This window comes from Rhineura floridana, chromosome 10, assembly GCF_030035675.1.
Source record: "Rhineura floridana isolate rRhiFlo1 chromosome 10, rRhiFlo1.hap2, whole genome shotgun sequence".
Taxonomy (NCBI): Eukaryota; Metazoa; Chordata; class Lepidosauria; order Squamata; family Rhineuridae; genus Rhineura; species Rhineura floridana.
This window is the reverse complement of record NC_084489.1, coordinates 37,793,851-37,813,265: the sequence shown is the minus strand read 5'-3', so window position 1 is coordinate 37,813,265 and position 19,415 is coordinate 37,793,851. Positions and strand designations below refer to the sequence as shown.

The 19,415-nt window shown below is 43.1% G+C and overlaps 1 protein-coding gene and 1 pseudogene across 2 annotated transcripts in view; one reads left to right on the top strand and one right to left on the bottom strand.

The window, feature by feature from the left end:
* HIBADH (3-hydroxyisobutyrate dehydrogenase) overlaps positions 1–19,415 on the bottom strand; it is a 116,673-nt gene that overhangs the window by 96,268 nt on the left and 990 nt on the right. For both annotated transcript variants that reach the window (XM_061587618.1, XM_061587619.1), the window contains exons 2-3: positions 9,635–9,795; positions 315–424 (exon numbers count right to left, since the gene is read on the bottom strand). In XM_061587618.1, coding sequence (XP_061443602.1) covers positions 315–424; positions 9,635–9,795 — 271 coding nt within the window. The remainder of the gene's footprint in view (positions 1–314; positions 425–9,634; positions 9,796–19,415) is intronic.
* On the top strand, positions 14,649–14,767 carry LOC133365755 (5S ribosomal RNA; annotated as a pseudogene).

Below are 19,415 nucleotides of genomic sequence, written 5' to 3'. Positions count from 1 at the left end.
AGCACTGCATGAGCAGCAAAAGGTTGCATTCACAAACTAGCAGTGATTACTGCATAAACGCAGGGCAGACTACCACGTCAGATAAAAACATGCATTTCTATGTGTGCAAGTCTATTGCCAAATGCAGTATGTTGCCACAAGAACAGCAGGGTATTGTTTGGACAGATAGCTGACTTGCACTGTATATTCAATAACATATTAATTCAACAGGGAAACAGAAAATGAACGCAAACAATGCTTTTGACAAAATTGGGCACAAATGCTTTATTTTATTATTGGGGTGCTAATGAAAAAGAGATAGAGGAAATTCTTACTTCAGAATTCCGCTGGAGCCTGTGTAGACTTCTGTTGCATTATTATTAGATGGAAGCATTGTAATTATCCTGTCAGCTCTTTCTGCTACATCTGCTGGGGAATCTGTCACCTTTAAAAAAGGAGGGAGTGGAACAGAAAGATCAGTGTTAGGTTGCTTATTAAACCAGAAGCTATCCTTTCATGTTTTCTGGCTCCATATTATAAGAAAGTATTAAAGTACTGTTACGTTTGCTTGGCTAACCCCATTTTGGTTCAAGTGGAACCCAGGAGGTGCAAGGCCAGGAACTAAAACTCCCACCCCAGACCCCTCCTTTTTTATGGCTGGATATGCATTTCTGAGGTATTGTGCAAAGGACAACCAGGGCAGCTGTTGACACACAAAATTAACTAAAAGGTATTGAATACATGTTATCTTCTCCTTGACAGAGTTCCTTCCCTCCTGTCTAACAGAATAATCCCATTGTTCATTAGAAGTAACCTACGTTTTTTAGGGTCAGCAAGAAACATACACGCAGACACAGACACACAAAATCACTAGATGCCCAGAGCCCTCCTTGGCAGGAGGGGAAGAGAGAAAGAGGCTTTTTAAAACGAGGCTTGAATTTAGGGAGAAGAAGAAGGGGGGTGATGGTGATCTGAGCTCCAACCCGTGTAGGGACGCTCTAAAACAACGCTCTGAAGGCAGGACTGCAGGAACGGAACCAGGAAGGGAGTCTGAGCCTCGGTCCAAACCTGGAGGCAAACAGATTCCTTCCTGTTTTGGGGCCAGAGCTGTTCCACATTACTTCAGCTACATTCCACTGCCCACTCCTGGGCCTAGGATAGGCAATCTCTCCTACCTGTCACTCCTTATAGTAATAGGGTCCTTTGATCTCTTTAGTTTACAGTTATGAATGGGTTAGGATATTAATGATTAATGCTGCCACGCACCCAGTAATTTTGTAATGCTATTCTTCTCTCCCTCTCAATAAAGGAAGGCTTTGCTTTAGCCTGGTTTGGACCTGCATTTCTTGGGTTATATATATATATATAACCCAAGAAATGCAGGTCCAAACCAGGCTAAAGCAAAGCCTTCTTTTATTGAAGCCTTCTTTTATTCATGTCCCATGAAATATACCACCTTGAGAGGAGGGGAATCTTTTGCTAGGGATAAAACAAGTGCTTTGCCCTGGAGAGGGAGAGAGAGAGAGAGAGAGAGAGAGAGAGAGAGAGAGACCATTTAGGCACAGTTCAGGGCAAAGCACTTGTTTTATCCCTAGCAAAAGATTCCCCTCCTCTCAAGGTGGTATATTTCATGGGACATTTCGGTGGCAAGTTCACACACTCAGGTGCCCAAGAGCACGTGTTGTAACACTTCATTAGCAACAAGAGCTTGAATGGGGGCTGGACCTGATGGCCTTATAGGCCCCTCCCAACTCAATGATTCTATGAATGGAAACAGTGCAAAGCCACAATGTCAGATACCACAATGAAAGGGTGAAATCTTGCTGTATGTTCCTGCTCCTATGAACTTTGACAGCACACAGATGTTATAGTAGATCAGTTGGAAGAGGGCTAAATGCGTTCAGGGAAACAGCCAGTCAAGAAGTGCAAAAGGCATACCTTGATTTGCTCGGTTTCAGCATATCTGTGATGCTAATTATTTGATTGTTAACTAGATGATCCTTACCATATACAGTGATAGAATTTTCAAAGACAGGCAACAAACACTGTATTTTATAACATTCTAGTTAACTACAGCTTCCCCATAGGTGTTTGTTTTTTTTAACAGCATGGGTTTAACCACCAGGGCATTGAGCAGGGGCCTACTAAGAACAGGTCAAGAGCAGAGGACACTTGACCCTACACAAGCCTTTCTTCCCTCTCTTGTTTGTGCACATGAGAAGGAGATTGAAAGTTTCCTCTTTTGAACCAAGTACGGTCTCTCATTACACCTGAGCAGAGATGTAAAATTTCCAGAAATTTTGAAACCGTGGGGAAAAAAACATTTATTTTCAGAAATGGAAATTTCACTTTGTTACTTTAGGAACATAAAATGTTATTATGTACAAGTTGGTTTGGCATGAAGTTATCACATTTGGTATATTAAAAGTACATATTATTCAAACAATTATTACAAATTGAATTTACTTATGATAAAAAGTTTACTTTTTTTGTAACAAATGGATCTACAAGATCCTGAACTGTAAGAAACACCTGAACTGTAAGGAACTTCTTTCGTTTTGTCAGTTTATGAGGGGCAGACAAAAAACAATTTAAAAAACAGAAGAAACCATCAACATTAATAACAAAGAAAATTATTTATGACTCCGTTAGTCCTCCACTGCGTCAAGCAGACTTAAAGCATCCCTTCCCATAAAAAAAACTGAGAAAAAGTGGGGGGGACAAGATTCATCATGCTAAAATAAAACATTCCATAATCCATTTTTTCTTCATTTTTTTCAATTTTTCCAGCTTTTCAGAAAAAAAAAAGGCTTTGGGAAAAAACTGTTTTTTTCTGATTTTTCCCAGTTTTTTCCCAGGCCTTCACATCTCTACATCTGAGGGATGGGAACAGCCACAGCTCAGTGTTAGAGCATCTGCTTTGCATCAGATGGTCTCAGGTTCAATCCGTGGCATCTCCAGGTAAGGCTGTGAAAAAACTTCTACCTGAAAGCCTGGCAGTGCAGACAATACTGAGCTAGATGGACCAATGGTCTGACTCAGTATAAGGCAGCTTCCTATGCTACAATCTTAACTTGGAGAACTGTGGGTTTTTTTCACACTATGGCTCATTAACCACAATTTCAATCTGGTTTATTACAACTAGTCATGGATGCCCATGACATCTGAACACAATCACATACAATACAGAGAAATCGTCTGCTGAATAGTGATACGCAACGCCAAGAGGCAAACTAAATGTAACAGGGGCAGACTTGTCTGTCTAAAAACAGGTGTGCCCTGAAAGGGTGTATGCCTGTAGCAGACCAGGACCTGGTTCATTTGGAACTGGAAATTTGGCAACCATAAAGCTCCCCAGACTACTCCTTGTTTTCCTGACCTCTTAAGCCTTACTGAAAGACATGGACACAGGCATCTATTTTAACAAAATAATAAATTTGACAGCTCCTCAAAGAACATGCAGACCCTAAAGTGAGCTTTATCTTGCTTTCTGGACATATTTCACTCTTGTCTACCAGAAAACCCCCATTTAAGATAGCATCAGAAGAGCAGAACTAGGTTTTCCCCCCAAGTGTCAGCAAATGTATTCTCCCAGAACAGAATCACCTCATATCCAAAAACCTGCCTTTTCATGTGAAATGTTGGGAGGAGAAAGACCAGGGTTTGAGACACAAGATGTGATCTAAGCTCCACCGTGAGCCCTCAAGGAACTCTACACAGGATTTCAGGGCACAAGGTGGAAAAGAGCCTGTGTCTCAGTGTAAACCTTGAAGCAAAGAGATTCATTCCCCCCTGCTTTTTGGTCAGAGCCCCTTCACATCACTGCAGCAGTATGCTCTGCGCTGCCCATACCCTTCGGCCTCAGGTAGGTGATCTTTGCTACCTATTATTTCCTATAGCAGTACGGACCTGTTATCTCTTTAGTTTAGTTATGAATGGATTAGGATATTAATAAGTAATGCTGCCATGCACCTAATGATGTCCTCTCCATTCTTCTCTTTTCTCTCATTAAAAGAAAGCTTTGCTTTAGCTTTGTCTGGATCTACATTTCTTGGGTTATACACACACTATTTAGGCATATTTCAGGGCAAAGTACCTGGTTTATCTCTAGCAAAATATCCCCCTCCTCTCTAAGAGGTGTGTTTAAGGGGATATGTGGGTGGCAGTTTCACACATGATGATTCCTAATAGACAGGAGTGTAACAGCCCCCATCAAGTATAAAGCAGGGACCAAGTGTGTTAAGGGCTTTATGACTCAGCAAAACATCCCAGACACAATTCCTGGCATCTCTAGATAGGGCTGGGAAAGACTCCTTCCTGAAGAGCTGTTGCTAGTGAGAGCAGGTATTACTAAGCTACATGAACCAGTGGTTCCTCATGGTGTTTTTGTTTGTGCATCGGCTCTTCAGGGCAACAACAAAAAAAGATGCCAGAGACCCTTCATCTTGCTCCAGTGACCGTTCTTTGAACCTGATTAACATTCACATGGGCAACAGTAAAAGGGCAGGATAAGAATTTTGAAGGCACAAATGGGTTTCGCAGCCCCTGTAATGTCCCGGCTGGCAGCTATGCAAACTTTGGTGGAGGATTGAAAGGAGTCCATTTACCTTTCTCCCACCCAATCTGTCAGCATATGGATGGCTCCCTCCACAGTGAAGAGTCATGTCCAAAACGCTGGGTGGTGGGGAACCTTCAGCCATGGCTTCTGTCCCCAGTACTCTGTCACACACCTTGCACTGGGCCCTCTCTTTCTCCATCAACAGCTTTCTCCATTTCCCTCCTGAGCATTGAGATAGGTATGCATGATACTGATGACTTTGTGTGAGCAGGGCCATGTGTGTGGATAAGCATGGATGGGGGGGTTCCCCATCTGTAGATGCACAGAAAGCTGCCTTATACCGAGTCAGACCATTGGCCCATCTAGCTCAGAACTGCCCACAATGACTGGAGCAGTTCTCCAGAATTCTCTCTCAGACCTACCTGGAGATGCAGAGGATTGAGACCCAGGCCCTGCAGGAGAAAGAAAGCATCGCCCCAAGGGAAGGAGAGGCTGCTGCTGCTGTGCTGCTGCTGCTACTGTGCTGCTGCTGCTACTGTGGGACCACCATCTCCACCACCCTTCCCTGAGGGACTTCTGCCTGGCAGGACCAGGCCCCAGGTACCCAGCCAGCCAGGACTGATTCTTACCACCTGTCCCTCTTTGGAGGGATACATAAGCCGGCTGGCTGAGGTGGCCTGGGAGACCCAGGGCCTGCAGGAGAAAGAAAGCATCGCCCCAAGGGAAGGAGAGGCTGCTGCTGCTGCTGCTGCTGCTGCTGCTGCTGCTACTGTGCTGCTGTGCTGCTGCTGCTGCTGCTACTGTGCTGCTGTGCTGCTGCTGCTGCTGCTACTGTGCTGCTGTGCTGCTGCTGCTGCTGCTACTGTGCTGCTGTGCTGCTGCTGCTACTGTGCTGCTGCGCTGCTGCTGCTACTGTGCTGCTGCGCTGCTGCTGCTACTGTGCTGCTGTGCTGCTGTGGGACCACCATCTCCACCACCCTTCCCTGAGGGACATCTGCCTGGCAGGACCAGGCCCCAGGTACCCAGCCAGCCAGGACTGATTCTTACCACCTGTCCCTCTTTGGAGGGATACATAGCCGGCTGGCTGAGGTGGCCTGGGAGACCCAGGGCCTGCAGGAGGAAGAGACCATCGCCCAAGGGAAGGAGAGGCTGCTGCTCTTGCTGCTGCTCTGCTGCTGCTGCTGCTGCTGCTGCCGCTGCTGCTGCCGCTGCTGCCGCCGTGGGACCACCACCTCCACCACCCTTCCCTGAGGGACTTCTGCCTGGCAGGACCAGGCCCCAGGCCTGATCCTGATCAGGGCGTGGACGTTTCTGTTGCTGCCGTTGGGCTGTCCTGCAATGCGAGACTGAAGTGCTGCTGTTGCCTCTTCTGAGGTGTATGCCACTGTTGCTGCTGTCATTATCACCAGGTTGGGGGTCATTGCTGTCTATCGTTCTTGGGTCCCATTACATCAGCTACTACGGATTATCGGCTGCTGAAGCTCCTCGGATGCTGCTGTGTTGTCTGAATGTATGAGTGGGTTGTATGAGTGAGTGTGTGATTGTGTGTATATGCCATGAGTTTTATTATTTATTTTATTTTTATTATGTGCCTGGGCGAGAGGACAGTGTTGTGGGAGGGAGGACCAAAAGGGGCCCCTATTAGTGTAGTGACGGGTAATGGGAGGTATGGCGCTGTGAGTAGGACATGCCAGTTAAGGGCAACTCGCCCCAGACAACTGGTGGCTGTGACGTGTTCCGGTCCTCCTCACACCCACAGGATTGCTGGTAGTTCTATCAGCCAACCCTCGGATCTCCAGTTGCTGCTTTTTAATGCCAGATCGGTAAATAATAAAACCTCCCTCATCCATGACCTAATTGTGGATGAGGCGGCCGATCTGGCATGTATTACCGAGACCTGGGTGAGCGATCTGGGAGGTATTAATCTCTCCCAGTTGTGCCCACCTGGGTATTCGGTTCAGCATCTGGGTAGATCCGAGGGTCGGGGAGGGGGAATCGCTGTGGTCTATAGAAGTTCCATCCCTCTTGTTAGGCACCCTATCCAGATGGCTAATGGTCTAGAGTGTCTGCACATAACGTTGGGTCAGCGAGACAGACTGGGAATTCTGTTGGTGTACCGTCCACCCTGCTGCCCAACAGCCTCCCTAACTGAGCTGACAGAGGTGGTCTCGGATCTATTGTTGCGTTCCCCCAAACTTTTGGTATTGGGGGATCTCAACATTCATGCTGAGGCCGCTTTATCTGGAGCAGCTCAGGACTTCATGACCTCCATGACAGCCATGGGGCTGTCTCAATTTGTTACTGGCCCTACGCATGTGTTGGGGCACACTCTGGACTTGATTTTTGCCACTGGATTAGGGGATGGTGATCTGAGAGTGAGGGATTTTTCATCTATTCCTTTGTCATGGTCAGATCACCGCCTATTAAGGTTTAGACTTACACTGTTTTCTCCCCTCTGCAAGGGTGGAGGACCAATTAAGATGGTCCGTCCCCGGAGACTAATGAATCCTGAGGGTTTTCTGATGGCTCTAGGGAATTTTCCGGCTGATAGAATTGACGGTCCTGTCGAAACCCTGGCCATGCTGTGGAATACGGAAATGGCCCGGGCAGTTGACACGATCGCCCCGGTGCGCCCTCTCCGTTGCAGAGCTCAATTGGCTCCCTGGTTTACTCCGGAGCTAAGAGTGATGAAGCAAGAAAGGAGACGGCTTGAGTGCAAATGGAGGCGAACTCCCGACGGCTGTAATCATGCACTTGTGAAGCTCTCTACCAAACTCTATGTGAAGGCAGTGAGAGCAGCAAAGAAGCAATACTTTGCTGTCTCTATTCAGTCATCCCTTAACCGCCCAGCGGAACTTTATAAAGTTGTCCGGGGACTTTTACACTCTGGTCCCCAGGACGCAATAACACCATCAATTGCCCGCTGTAATGAGTTTGCGCGACACTTTCGTGATAAGATCATGAACATCCGCCGGGACCTTGACTCCATTATTGTAGCAGTTGATCCTAATGAGGTATCCAGAGCACAGTCTTGTCCTGTTTTATTGGATGAGTTTCAGTTGGTACAGCTCGAGGATGTGGACAAGGTGCTTGGACAGGTGCGGGCGACCATTTCTGCTCTGGATCCTTGCCCCTCATGGCTAATAAAAGCTAGCAGGAATGGAACAGCCGGATGGGCCAAGGAGGTGATTAATGCCTCTTTACGAGAGGGAGTGGTCCCACCCTGCCTGAAACAGGCGGTGGTGAGACCGCTCCTAAAAAAATCCTCCTTGGACCCTGATAATTTGGACAACTATAGGCCAGTAGCAAATGTCCCATTCCTGGGCAAGGTTCTAGAGCGTGTGGTCGCTCGCCAACTCCAGGCTCTCTTGGATGAAACTGATTATCTAGACCCATTTCAATCCGGCTTTCGGCCGGGGTTTGGTACAGAAACGGCCTTGGTCGCCCTGTATGATGACCTCTGTCAGGAGAAAGACAGAGGGAGTGTAACTCTGTTGGTTCTCCTTGATCTCTCAGCGGCGTTTGATACCATCGACCATGGTATCCTTCTGGAGCGACGTACGGATTTAGGAGTGGGAGGCACTGCTTGGCGGTGGCTCTGCTCCTATCTCGGGAATTGTCTCCAGAAGGTGATGCTGGGGGAACATTACTCGAGTCCCTGGGTACTCCAATATGGGGTCCCGCAGGGTTCAGTTCTGTCCCCCATGCTTTTTAATATCTATATGAAGCCGCTGGGTGAGGTCATCAGGAGTTTTGGAGTGCGTTTCCAGCAATATGCTGATGATACGCAGTTCTACTACTCCTTTTCATCTTCCTCAGGTGAGGCTGTTGATGTACTAGACCACTGCCTGGCCGCGATAATGGGCTGGATGAGAGCTAATAAACTGAAACTCAATCTTAACAAGACTGAGATGCTGTTGGTGGGAGGACCCTCTGCCCAGATGGTTGATGTTCGACCTGTCCTAGATGGGGTTACACTCCCCCTAAAGGAACAGGTACGTAGTTTGGGGGTCTTATTAGATCCGCTCCTGTCACTTGAGGCTCAGGTAGCCTCGGTGGCACGGAATGCATTCTACCAGCTCCGGCTGGTAGCCCAACTACGACCCTATTTGAGCAAGGAGCATCTTGCCTCAGTTATCCATGCTATGGTAACCTCTAGATTGGACTACTGTAATGCACTCTACGTGGGGCTACCTATGAAGACGGTTCGGAAACTTCAGCTAGTGCAAAATGCTGCGGCCAGAGTTCTCACTGGGACAAAGAAATTTGACCATATAACACCTGTCCTGGCGCAGCTGCACTGGCTACCGATATGTTTCCGGGCCAGATTCAAAGTGTTGGTTCTTACCTATAAAGCCCTAAACGGCATCGGACCGCAATACCTGATGGAGCGCCTCTCTCGCTATGTACCTACCCGTTCACTACGCTCGACGTCGAAGGCCCTTCTCCGGGTTCCAACCCATAAAGAGGCCCGGAGATCAACAACTAGATCTAGGGCCTTCTCGGTGGTGGCCCCCGAACTATGGAATGCCCTCCCAGACGAGATACGCCTGGCGCCTTCTCTGTTATCTTTTCGGCGCCAGGTAAAAACTTACCTTTTCGCCCAGGCTTTTTAAATTTTGTAAATTTTTAAATATTTTAATTTAACATTTTAAACTTAATATGATCTTAATTTAAATCTCAATGGCAATTTTATTAATGTTTTATAATTGTACTATATATTTTTTTTTCCCACACTTGCTCATATTTTAATTGTGATTTTATTTGTTGTACACCGCCCTGAGAGCTTTCTGCTATAGGGCGGTCTAGAAATGTAATTAAATAAATAAAATAAATAAATAAACCTGAGATCTTCTGTAGGTAACAACAGATGCTCTACCACTGAGCTATATTCCTTCCCACTTTTGAGCTTTGGCCTCACCCATGCCCATGTGAGAGCTTCTGACCACTTTCTCCTGAGGGAATGTAGCCCTTGACTTTTTAAGGAAGTTCCTCACCCTGCCCTAAATTAAAAAAATAATTATCTTGTTACAAAATTAAAGAAACTTCACACCCTTACAAAGTACAGTTTTTAAAATAAGATGTTGACTACTATACCTGTGAGCCCAAGTCTTGAAATTCTTTACATGCTTCTGGAAATACATCATAAACGATAACAGGATAACCGTGGTTTACGAGGTTTTTCGCCATTGGATTTCCCATGTTACCCAAACCAACAAATCCAACAGGTGTTTTGGAAGCCATTGCCCTAGAAAACACTAAATGCAATTCAAAAGTTCCAATATTAGAATATTATCTTGAAATACATTTCTAAAATATAAATAAAAGTAGATTATATGTATCAGTTTTAAGAAGTTCATAGTTAAGCTCTATTTCAATTAAGATGCTTCAAAGTGCTTTTAGTGTTTTTGTTTGTTGCCTTTGCCTCCTTCTGGGAGAAAAGGTGGGATATCAATTTAATACAGTAGGGTTCCGCTTTAAGGCGTTCCGCTTTAAGGCGTTCCAGTGATGCGGTGGCTTTTGTTTTTAATTTAAAAGCTATTTTTTTCTCTTTTGTGACGTTTTGTGCCGTTTTCGCGTCATTTTTGAGCGACGCGGCTCATTACAGTCGATGGGGTTCCACTTTACAGCGTTTTCCGCTTTACGGCGGGGGTCCGGAACGGAACCTGCCGTGTAAGCGGGGCCCTACTGTAAATAAATTAAAATGTAAACTTTACTTGTTCCTGCCACTTTTTTCATTTTCAGGAAAACTTAATAAACATGGCTAATATTTTTCATTGTTTTAAAACTGCATACCGCTTTATCTTTATGAACTTAAACCAACAAACATAATATTAATTTGTAGCATTTATCATTTTAAATAATCTTGTTTAACAACATAATGCAAAATCTTTTAAGGTACGCTTTAGGTGTTTTTCACTTTCAACTGCAAGTGTTTCTGCTTTAGTTTAGAAGGTAGTAAATCTAAAATCTAAATCAATCCCATTTGATTACTCAGTGTTCTTGGATTACAAGCCAAGAAGAATGGGTTCAACCTTAACATGGGCTGGCAGAAGAGATTGTTCAGATTCCACACATATTTGCTCCCTTTCCTTTTCCTGGCTGCTGATTCAGCCATTTAGTATCAGCTGTAATTCAAGATGCAAACAGCTGCCCACCAGACACTGAGATGTGCAAACTACTATCATATGACTGAGATGTGCAAACTACTATCATGTGGTAGTTTCTCTGCATGGACTAAAAACGCATTTTAAAAAAACATAATGGAGAACTTTCATACTATAGTTATTTCATGCCCTCGACCAGCAGTCTGAAAGTTATTCATGCAAACTAGGCCGATGACAAAGACCTGAATGGCAAGAGCAGCCATCAACAAAACCAGAAACTAACACAATATACAGTTTGGTATGGACTATGGATGTTATGCAGAGAAAAAGTTCATTTGAGACCCACTGAAAAAAAAATCAAAGGAGCACTCATCTCTTGGGGACTACACTGTACAGTCGTAATTTAAGCACCAACTACTATGCCTACATGAACCGAGAATGTTAGGCAACAGGAGCAATTGCAACAATAATTTCCTTTTCTAAATGAATACAATCCAAGCTCAGAGCCTGAATGCCATCTGTTCTCAGTTTCACTGCCAATTCTAAGAAACGTTTACTTAAACACAACAAAATGGAGTAGAATCATACGAGACATCATTATGAATGAAGATCAAACTTAGATGAAATTTACAAACTATTCTTCTTCAACAGCATAGTTAAAGAGAAACAGCATTTATATTGAAGAATTTGGTAGTGACAGAGCACTCTGGAAGTAATCTCTCTTAGATCAGTAGCACTTGATTTATTTATTACTCTGTGAATGTCAAGCTCCTTCTTTGCCCAATAGGGGTCACATGCAGGTGCTTTCCACATAACACTGTTGGTGCCATGATCAATACACCAACATCTTGTGCCAGACCTCCTGATCAGAGTCCAAACTAGTGGCCTCCAACAATCGTCAGCCAGCAGAAGACAAGGAAGCTGAAACCATTATCCAAATGCAAAAGTTATCCACAAGCAAGATTACTATAATTTTAATATGCAAGGTAAAACAATTGGTCAGTTAATAACTTGATAGCAAAATTCACAGGAAGAAAAAACATGTGGCACATTTTTAACTATGCTAACAAGAAAAAACAGTATACAGGGCTTCTGTTTTACACCTCTAACCACAGGGATGGGGGACCTGTAGTCGTCGTTAGACTATCTCACATCAGCCCCAGGTAGCATGGCCAAAAGGATTAATGGGGAGCTGGGGTCCAATGACATCAAGAAGGTACAGCCTCCTCAGCCATTTCACAGGGTTGTTATGATAAAATGGGAAGCAGATGGAGGGGGTGGGGAAAGCAGGATTAGAAGCTAGATCTCAAACTTCACAGAGCACACCGCTAACCACACAGATGAAGGGACATACAGAACAGAGATTCATGCTGCTCCAGATATTGTTGGGACCAAAATTCCCACCATACCATGCTAGCTGAGGCTAATGGGAGTTGTAGTCCAACATCTGGAGGACTACAGGCTCCCCATTCCCACCATGCCAAATGTGAAGTGATGGTGGAGAGGTTGATACCAAGGGTCTTGGAATGGAAAAGAGAACCTTCAAAGAAGCATGGAGAAGATATGGCTGGATGGGATGAAGGGGATTGGCTATGAATGGATAATTTGGCCCTTGCATCACCGCACTGGATCAGGGATTGTGTGTACATGTGTATCTTTCTTCTGTGAGACCATGACAACGGACTGAAACTAGGACAGTTTCACATACCAAGCACGTTCTACTCCACATCATTCCTGACCATTGGCTATGCTGGCCAGGGCTGATGGAAACTTGAATCTAAAACATCTGGAGGGCCACAGTTTCCCCAACCGATTTTATCATTCCACCAGAAGTAACCAGATAGCGCTCCCAGCTTCTTACTCATGTTGTCAGCCTTCCTCACTCTGTCCCCATCTGTCATTGGACTACTACTCCCATTGTCTCTGACCATTGGCCCTTTTGGCAGGGGATGATGACAGGTGGGAGTCCAACAATAGCTACTGAGCCACAGCTTCCCCACCCCATGTTACAGAAATCGCCACCAGAGTTCCAGTATGTGGAAGCCCTATTCTAAAGACAGCTGAGGTGAGTAAAGAGGTCAGAAAAAGAGACACACAGCTAAAATAGGCAGTTTTTATTAAACAAGATCAAGGGATGGAGTGACTCCGGTCAGCAAAACACAGCAGTAGGGGTGCCAGTCTCTTGGTTCTTGTGGGCTTCTCTCCCAGTGGCAGCCACATGACAGACAATAGGGTCAGAAGTGCAGCTTCCACCATCTCTGCTGTGTTTTGATGCACATTTTGAATAGCTTACTGGGGTATACTCTGGAAAGGCAAAGGGATCCCTATGAGGAAAAAAGCGGCTAACCCATAACTCACCTCCTACTTGCTGCTGCTATTGTAGGCCTTGCTGGTTGTCTGCATGGCAGACTCATCCTTGAAACATCACTACCTCCATTTTGGAAGGCTGCCCAGTTGCTTGTACAGACACAAGGCAAACATAGGGAGCGTAATGAGCAAAAAGGTAGCAGATGGTCACTGACAGAGAAATTGGAAAAAAATCAGTGCCCCCATCTGGGTCATGTTCTGTTCCACATGGCTCACCCTCATTTGCAGATTCACTGTGGTCATTTACTACATAGTCATTTTATGTAGAGCAACCTTCTCTGCAATACACACTACATAAGATAAAGTGAATTGCAGAGTTTGTTCTGTTTTGTATGCTTGTATTCTGTTCCTCTAAGGAAGGATGAGTCAGTAGTGTTTGTCCACCAGTCCCATTCTGTGAACTATCCTGCTCCACCAACAAGGACCCTCCAACCCAGTGACCAGATGCAAGTGTGAGGCATCAAGCAACTGGGATCTAGTAATAGAAATCCCATATACAATACCTTTTGTATCTTTTTTTAAATCACACACTGGATTAGGCCACCTATCTTTTTTTTATAAAAAACATTTCATTCATATTATGCATGTGTATATGTATGAGTGTGCATGCCCACATACAGTTGGCCAGCACACACACGAAGTAATTCAGTTATGCTAAAACCTGAAAAAGATGCCTGATCATTTTATGCATGTATTATACTGTTTTGTTATTGCACTGATTTTATTTTGCGACCCATTTTGCGTGGCTCTGATGAAATAAAAGGTGAAGCAACTTTTACTACTTAAAGAGTACCACAACAAAAATAGTGCTAAAATTGTCTATCTCAGCAATTCGCACATAATGTTTCTAGTATAGTAAAAGTGGGACTTACAACAAGATATGGAGTACTGATGTTCAGGATTCCATCCCCTCCACTCCATCCCCCTCCCACTGTTTTTCCATAACCCACCCCCCACAATACTCATTTCACAATGAGCTGTTTTGGAGCTTTTCCCTACCATAGGGTTCCTCCCATAACTTTTTTGGCAAAGCTTAGGACTCCAAGCCTGCTGACACTCCCTCTTGTGCATGGGTGATGGTGTTTTGGCTACATAAACAATGGCACTCATAGTCTGAGTATTGGAAATAGGGCAAATGCTCATTCCAACCTTCATGAAAACATGTGTCTTACGAACTATTTTAATTTTCACTCTGTACTAAACTGAATTAAAAATACAGGAACACAGGAAGCTCTGACTTATACAGAGTCAAACCATCAATCAATCTAGCTCAGCATTGTCTACACTGACTGGCAGCAGCAGCTCTCCAGGATTTCAGGCAGAAGCTTTCCCAGCACTATTTAGACATGCCAGAGACTGAACCTGGGACATGCATATCATGTCATTCAATGCTGAGCTACAGAAGTTGAAGATGCTCACTGTTGTTGTTTTTTAAATGTAATATTTATAGTATCTTACTACTTGGTCAGAGAACGGCTCAGAATGACAAAAACAAAAGGACAGTAAAGACAGTAAAGTCATTCTTCATAGATAAACTTAAGTCTGTTGTAAGCCCCCCCCCCCAAAAAAAGGAAGTGTGCAGCACCAATCCTATTCCCATTTACTCAAATGCAAAGGTCACCACTATACTCATGGAGGCCTACAGCCATACTACCCTGAACACGCCCAATCTCGGCTGATCTCGAAAGCTAAGCAGGGTCAGGCCTGGTTAGTACTTGGATAGGAGACGGCCTGGCAATACCGGGTGCTGTTGGCTTAGAGCAGCCTTTCCTAACCAGTGTGCCTCCAGATGTTGTTGGACCACAATTCCCATCTTTCCTGACCATTGGCAATGCTGGCTGAGGCTGATGGGAGTCGTGGTCCAACAACATCTGGAGGCCCACTGGTTGGGAAAGGCTGGCTTAGAGGAAGGCAATGGTAAACACCTCTGAATATATCCAAAAAGATTCATGGGGTCGTCATAAGTCGTAATCAACTTGAAGGCATATAACAACAACAAATACTCATGGGGCTTACTCACTAGTAACCATGTTTTGGATGTCAATTTTAATGCTGCTCTTATTAATGAAAACCCTGAGAAGCATAAAGCAAGTGAAAAAGAACTTCACGTTGCAAGGTGAACAACATGCTAATTGTGTAAAGAGCAAGTGTGTCGTGTTAAATAGGACAATACATACTGTTAATCAGATCAAAACACTTCTTGACACACATTGGCAGCTATTAGCAAAAAATATATAATAAAACTCACAGTTTATACAGCAATTTTACAGTGCTCAAAGCGCTTCATATATATTTTCCTAGTAACCATTACAACAAGTAACCCAGTATTAGTATAAGCAATTGTTTCTGGATGAGAATGGCTTGACCACAGTGGTTCCGGCATTGGTAACTTTAAGGCTAGACTACTGCAATACACTCTATGTGGTGCTTCTCTTGCACTTGGTCTAGAAACTGCAGTTAATGCAGAATGCTACAGCACAATTGTTTATGGGTGTGTCTCTGTCAAAATATTGTATCTGTGCTCAAAGATCAGCACTGGCTACCCGTTAACCACCAGGCTGAGTTCAAGGTGTTACTACTAGTACATAATGCCCTTAACAGCTTGGGACCAGTTTAGTTAAGGGACTGCCTTACCACATACGTGCTGACTCAATCACTTCAGGCTATAGAACCTGCACTTCTACTACAACGGCTACGCAATGTCTATTCTGTGTTCGTAAGAAGGTATGCCTTTAGTGTGGTGGAACATGCATTTTGGAGCTCCTTGCTTACTGACATTGTATTCTTTTAGATGCCTGCTGAAAACTTTTTTGTTTTGGCAGGCCTATTCAGACACATAATTAGTCACATGTTTTATTATGTTTCACTGTATTTAGATGTTTTTAACCATTTTAAGAATGTTTTTAATTGTATTTTTATTACAGATGTGTTCGTCACCTTAGGCTACTTTGGGAGGAAGGGTGGGATATAAATTTAATAAAATAAAAATAGTAAGATTTAAAGGTAGAAGTGAGAAATATGTCTTACCAAAATCCAATGAATGAATTCATGACAGACAGGACGTTTGTATCAGGGACCTTTCACATTCATATATCACACTTTTATACCTGTGTTTTATTTTTCTTTGTAAGCTGCCTTGAGGGTCTTTGGCCAAAAGGCGGGGTATAAATAAAATTTAATAATAATAATAATAACTTTTCATCATTCTATACAAGTTCTATTGAGAACACATTTACTGTATTGAAATTCGCTATTACGCAGTCATATTGTTCTGCTTAAAGATACTAATGATTTAAGTCACTTGGGAGGTTAAACCATCATTACTGAATGTTGAATGTTTATAGCTTTACCCACCCTATAGAACAGGCCAGTTTATGTAAAGACAGCTTTTGTTGGTAAAAGAATATGCAAACCTTTTAAGAGCACAGATCTCCTTATCAAAGAGAATGGAAAAATATACACCAAGAGAATTAATTAAGGACAGATAAACAGGTTGAAAGCATTTCCTTTTAAATTAATATTTGGTGTCACTAGTAACCAATATTTGGTGTCAATAGTCAAGCAAGAAATGGAAAGTATCAACATTACAATACTTGGCGTGAGTGAACTAAAATAGACAGGAATGGGACATTTTCAATCAGGCAACTACAAAATATGGCATGCAGGAAAAGAGAAATTTTGAAGAAACAGGGTTGCTTTAATAGTGAGAAGTTATGTAGCAAAAACAATTAAGAGCTATAACGCAAGATCTGAACGAGTGATATCAATGAGATTTCATGGGAAACCTATTAACACAACCATCATCCCAAGTCTATGCTCCAACGGCAAATGCAGAAGAAGAGGAATTGGAGAGATTTTATGCAGAAGTACAGGAAGAAATTGATCACACACCAAAACAAGATGTGCTGATAATCATGGGGGACTGGAATGCAAAAGTAGGGAACTAGGAACTGTGGGGAAATGGGGCTTAGGAGACAGAAATGAAGCAGGAGAAAGACTTATTGAATTCTGTGAAGCCAATAATTTGTTTCTTGCAAACACATTTTTTGAGCAACCGAAAAGATGACTGTACACGTGGACATCACCAAACGGTCAATATAGGAACCAAATTGATTATATAATTGGTAGCAGAAGATGGAGAAGTTCCATACTTTCTATGCAAACAAGATCAGTAGCAGACTACGGTACAGATCATGAACTGGTGATATTGAAAATCAGAGTAAAGCTAAAGAACAAAGTAATCATAATGCCGAAATACAATTTAAATAACATCCCAGAAGAATATAAAGATCAAATAATGGACAAATTTGAGGCGTTAAACTTAGTTGACAGAGAACCAGAAGACCTATGGAGTGAAGTCAGACACATTATCAGGGAAGAATGCAAAAAGACAATACCTCTACTTAAAGAGAGAAAGACCTCAACGGATGACTGAAGAAACTCTTAAAATGGGTTGGAGAGAGAAGGAAAGCAAAAGCAAAAGGAGAAAGAAACACAGTTATAACACTAAACGCAACAATACAGCGATGAGTATGTAGGGATAAAGAGAACTATTACAATAGTTATGGTATAGAAATAGAAGAGGACAACAAAAAGGGAAGAACAAGAGCTCTATTCCAAATGATTAGAGAAATTAAAGGGAAATTTATACCAAGAGTAGGGATGTTGAATAATCAACAGGGGAACACACTGACTGACCAGATGAAATAAAAGGAAGGTGGAAGCAATACACTGAAGAACTCTATAACAGAGATGACAGGATGACAGATTCATTCACAGAGGAACCGTATGATGAAGAACCAGAAATTGTAGAATGTGAGGTGGAAGCTGCTCTTAAAATACTTGGAAGAAACAAATCACCAGGAATAGATGGCATACCAACAGAGTTGCTACAAGCTACTGAGATTGAATCTGTCCAAATTTTGACAAAAATGTGTCAACAAATATGGAAAAGTAAACAATAGCCCACAGACTGGAAGTGTTCAATATACATCCCAATTCCAAAGAAAGGGGATCCCAGGGAATGCAGTAATTATTGAACTATTGCCTTAATATCCCATGCAGGTGAAGTAATGCTCAAGATTCTACAACAAAAGATCTTACCATATATGGAACGAGAAATGCCAGATGTCCAAGCTGGATTTAGAAAGGGAAGAGGCACCAGAGATCATATCGCAAACGTGCATTGGATAATGGAACTGACCAAGGAATTTCAGAAAGAAATCACTCTGTGCTTTATAGATTACAGCAAAGCCTTGGATTGTGTCGATCATGAAAAACTATAGAATGCCTTAAAAGAAATGGGGGTGCCACAGCATCTGATTGTCCTAATGCACAACCTATACTCTGGACAAGAGGTTACTGTAAGGACAGAATATGGAGCAACCGACTGGTTCCCAATAGGAAAGGGTGTGAGACAGGGGTGTGTTTTATCACCCTACTTGTTTAATCTATACACTGAACATATCATATGGAAAGCAGGATTGGACCAAGATGGAGATGTGAAAATTGGAAGGAGAAATATCAATAATTTAAGATATGCAAACGGTACCATACTCTTAGCAGAAACCAGTAATGATTTGAAATGAATGCTGATAAATGTTAAAGAGGAAAGCACAAAAACAGGACTACAGATGAATGTCAATAAGACTAAAGTAATGACAACAGAAGATTTATGTAACTTTACCGTTGACAATGGGCATTGAACTTGTCAAGGATTATCAATACCTTGGCACAGTACAAAAATGGAGACAATAAGAAATCAGAAGGCTAGGACTGGGGAGGGCAGCTATGAAAGAACTAGAAAAGGTCCTCAAATAAAAAGATGTATCACTGAACACTAAAGTCAGGATCATTCAGACCATGGTATTTCTGATCTCTAGATAAGAGAAAATGTGGTATTCGAGGAGAGCTTTGTGGACTGAGAAAAAGACAAATAATTGGGTGTTACAACAAATTAAACCAGAACTGTCACAAGAAGCTGAAATGATGAAACTGAGGTTATCATACTTTGGACACATAATGAGTAGACATGATTCACTAGAAAAGACAATAATGCTTGGAAAAACAGAAGGGAGTAGAAAAACAGGAAGGCCAAACAAGAGATGGATCAATTCCATAAAGGAAGCCACAGACCTGAACTTACAAGATCTGAACAGGGTGGTTCATGACAGATGCTATTGGAGATCACTGATTCATAGGGTCACCATAAGTCATAATCGATTTGAAGGCACATAACAATAACCCAACTAGGACAGACACAAATAGAAGCTTTCAGTTATCATAGCCCCTTTAAAGGTAAGAAATCAGCCAGCTGCAATCCTAGATCTACTTACCTTTGAGTAAACCCCATTGCACTCAATGGGCCTTATATTTGAATACACATGCATAGGATTGTGCTTTAG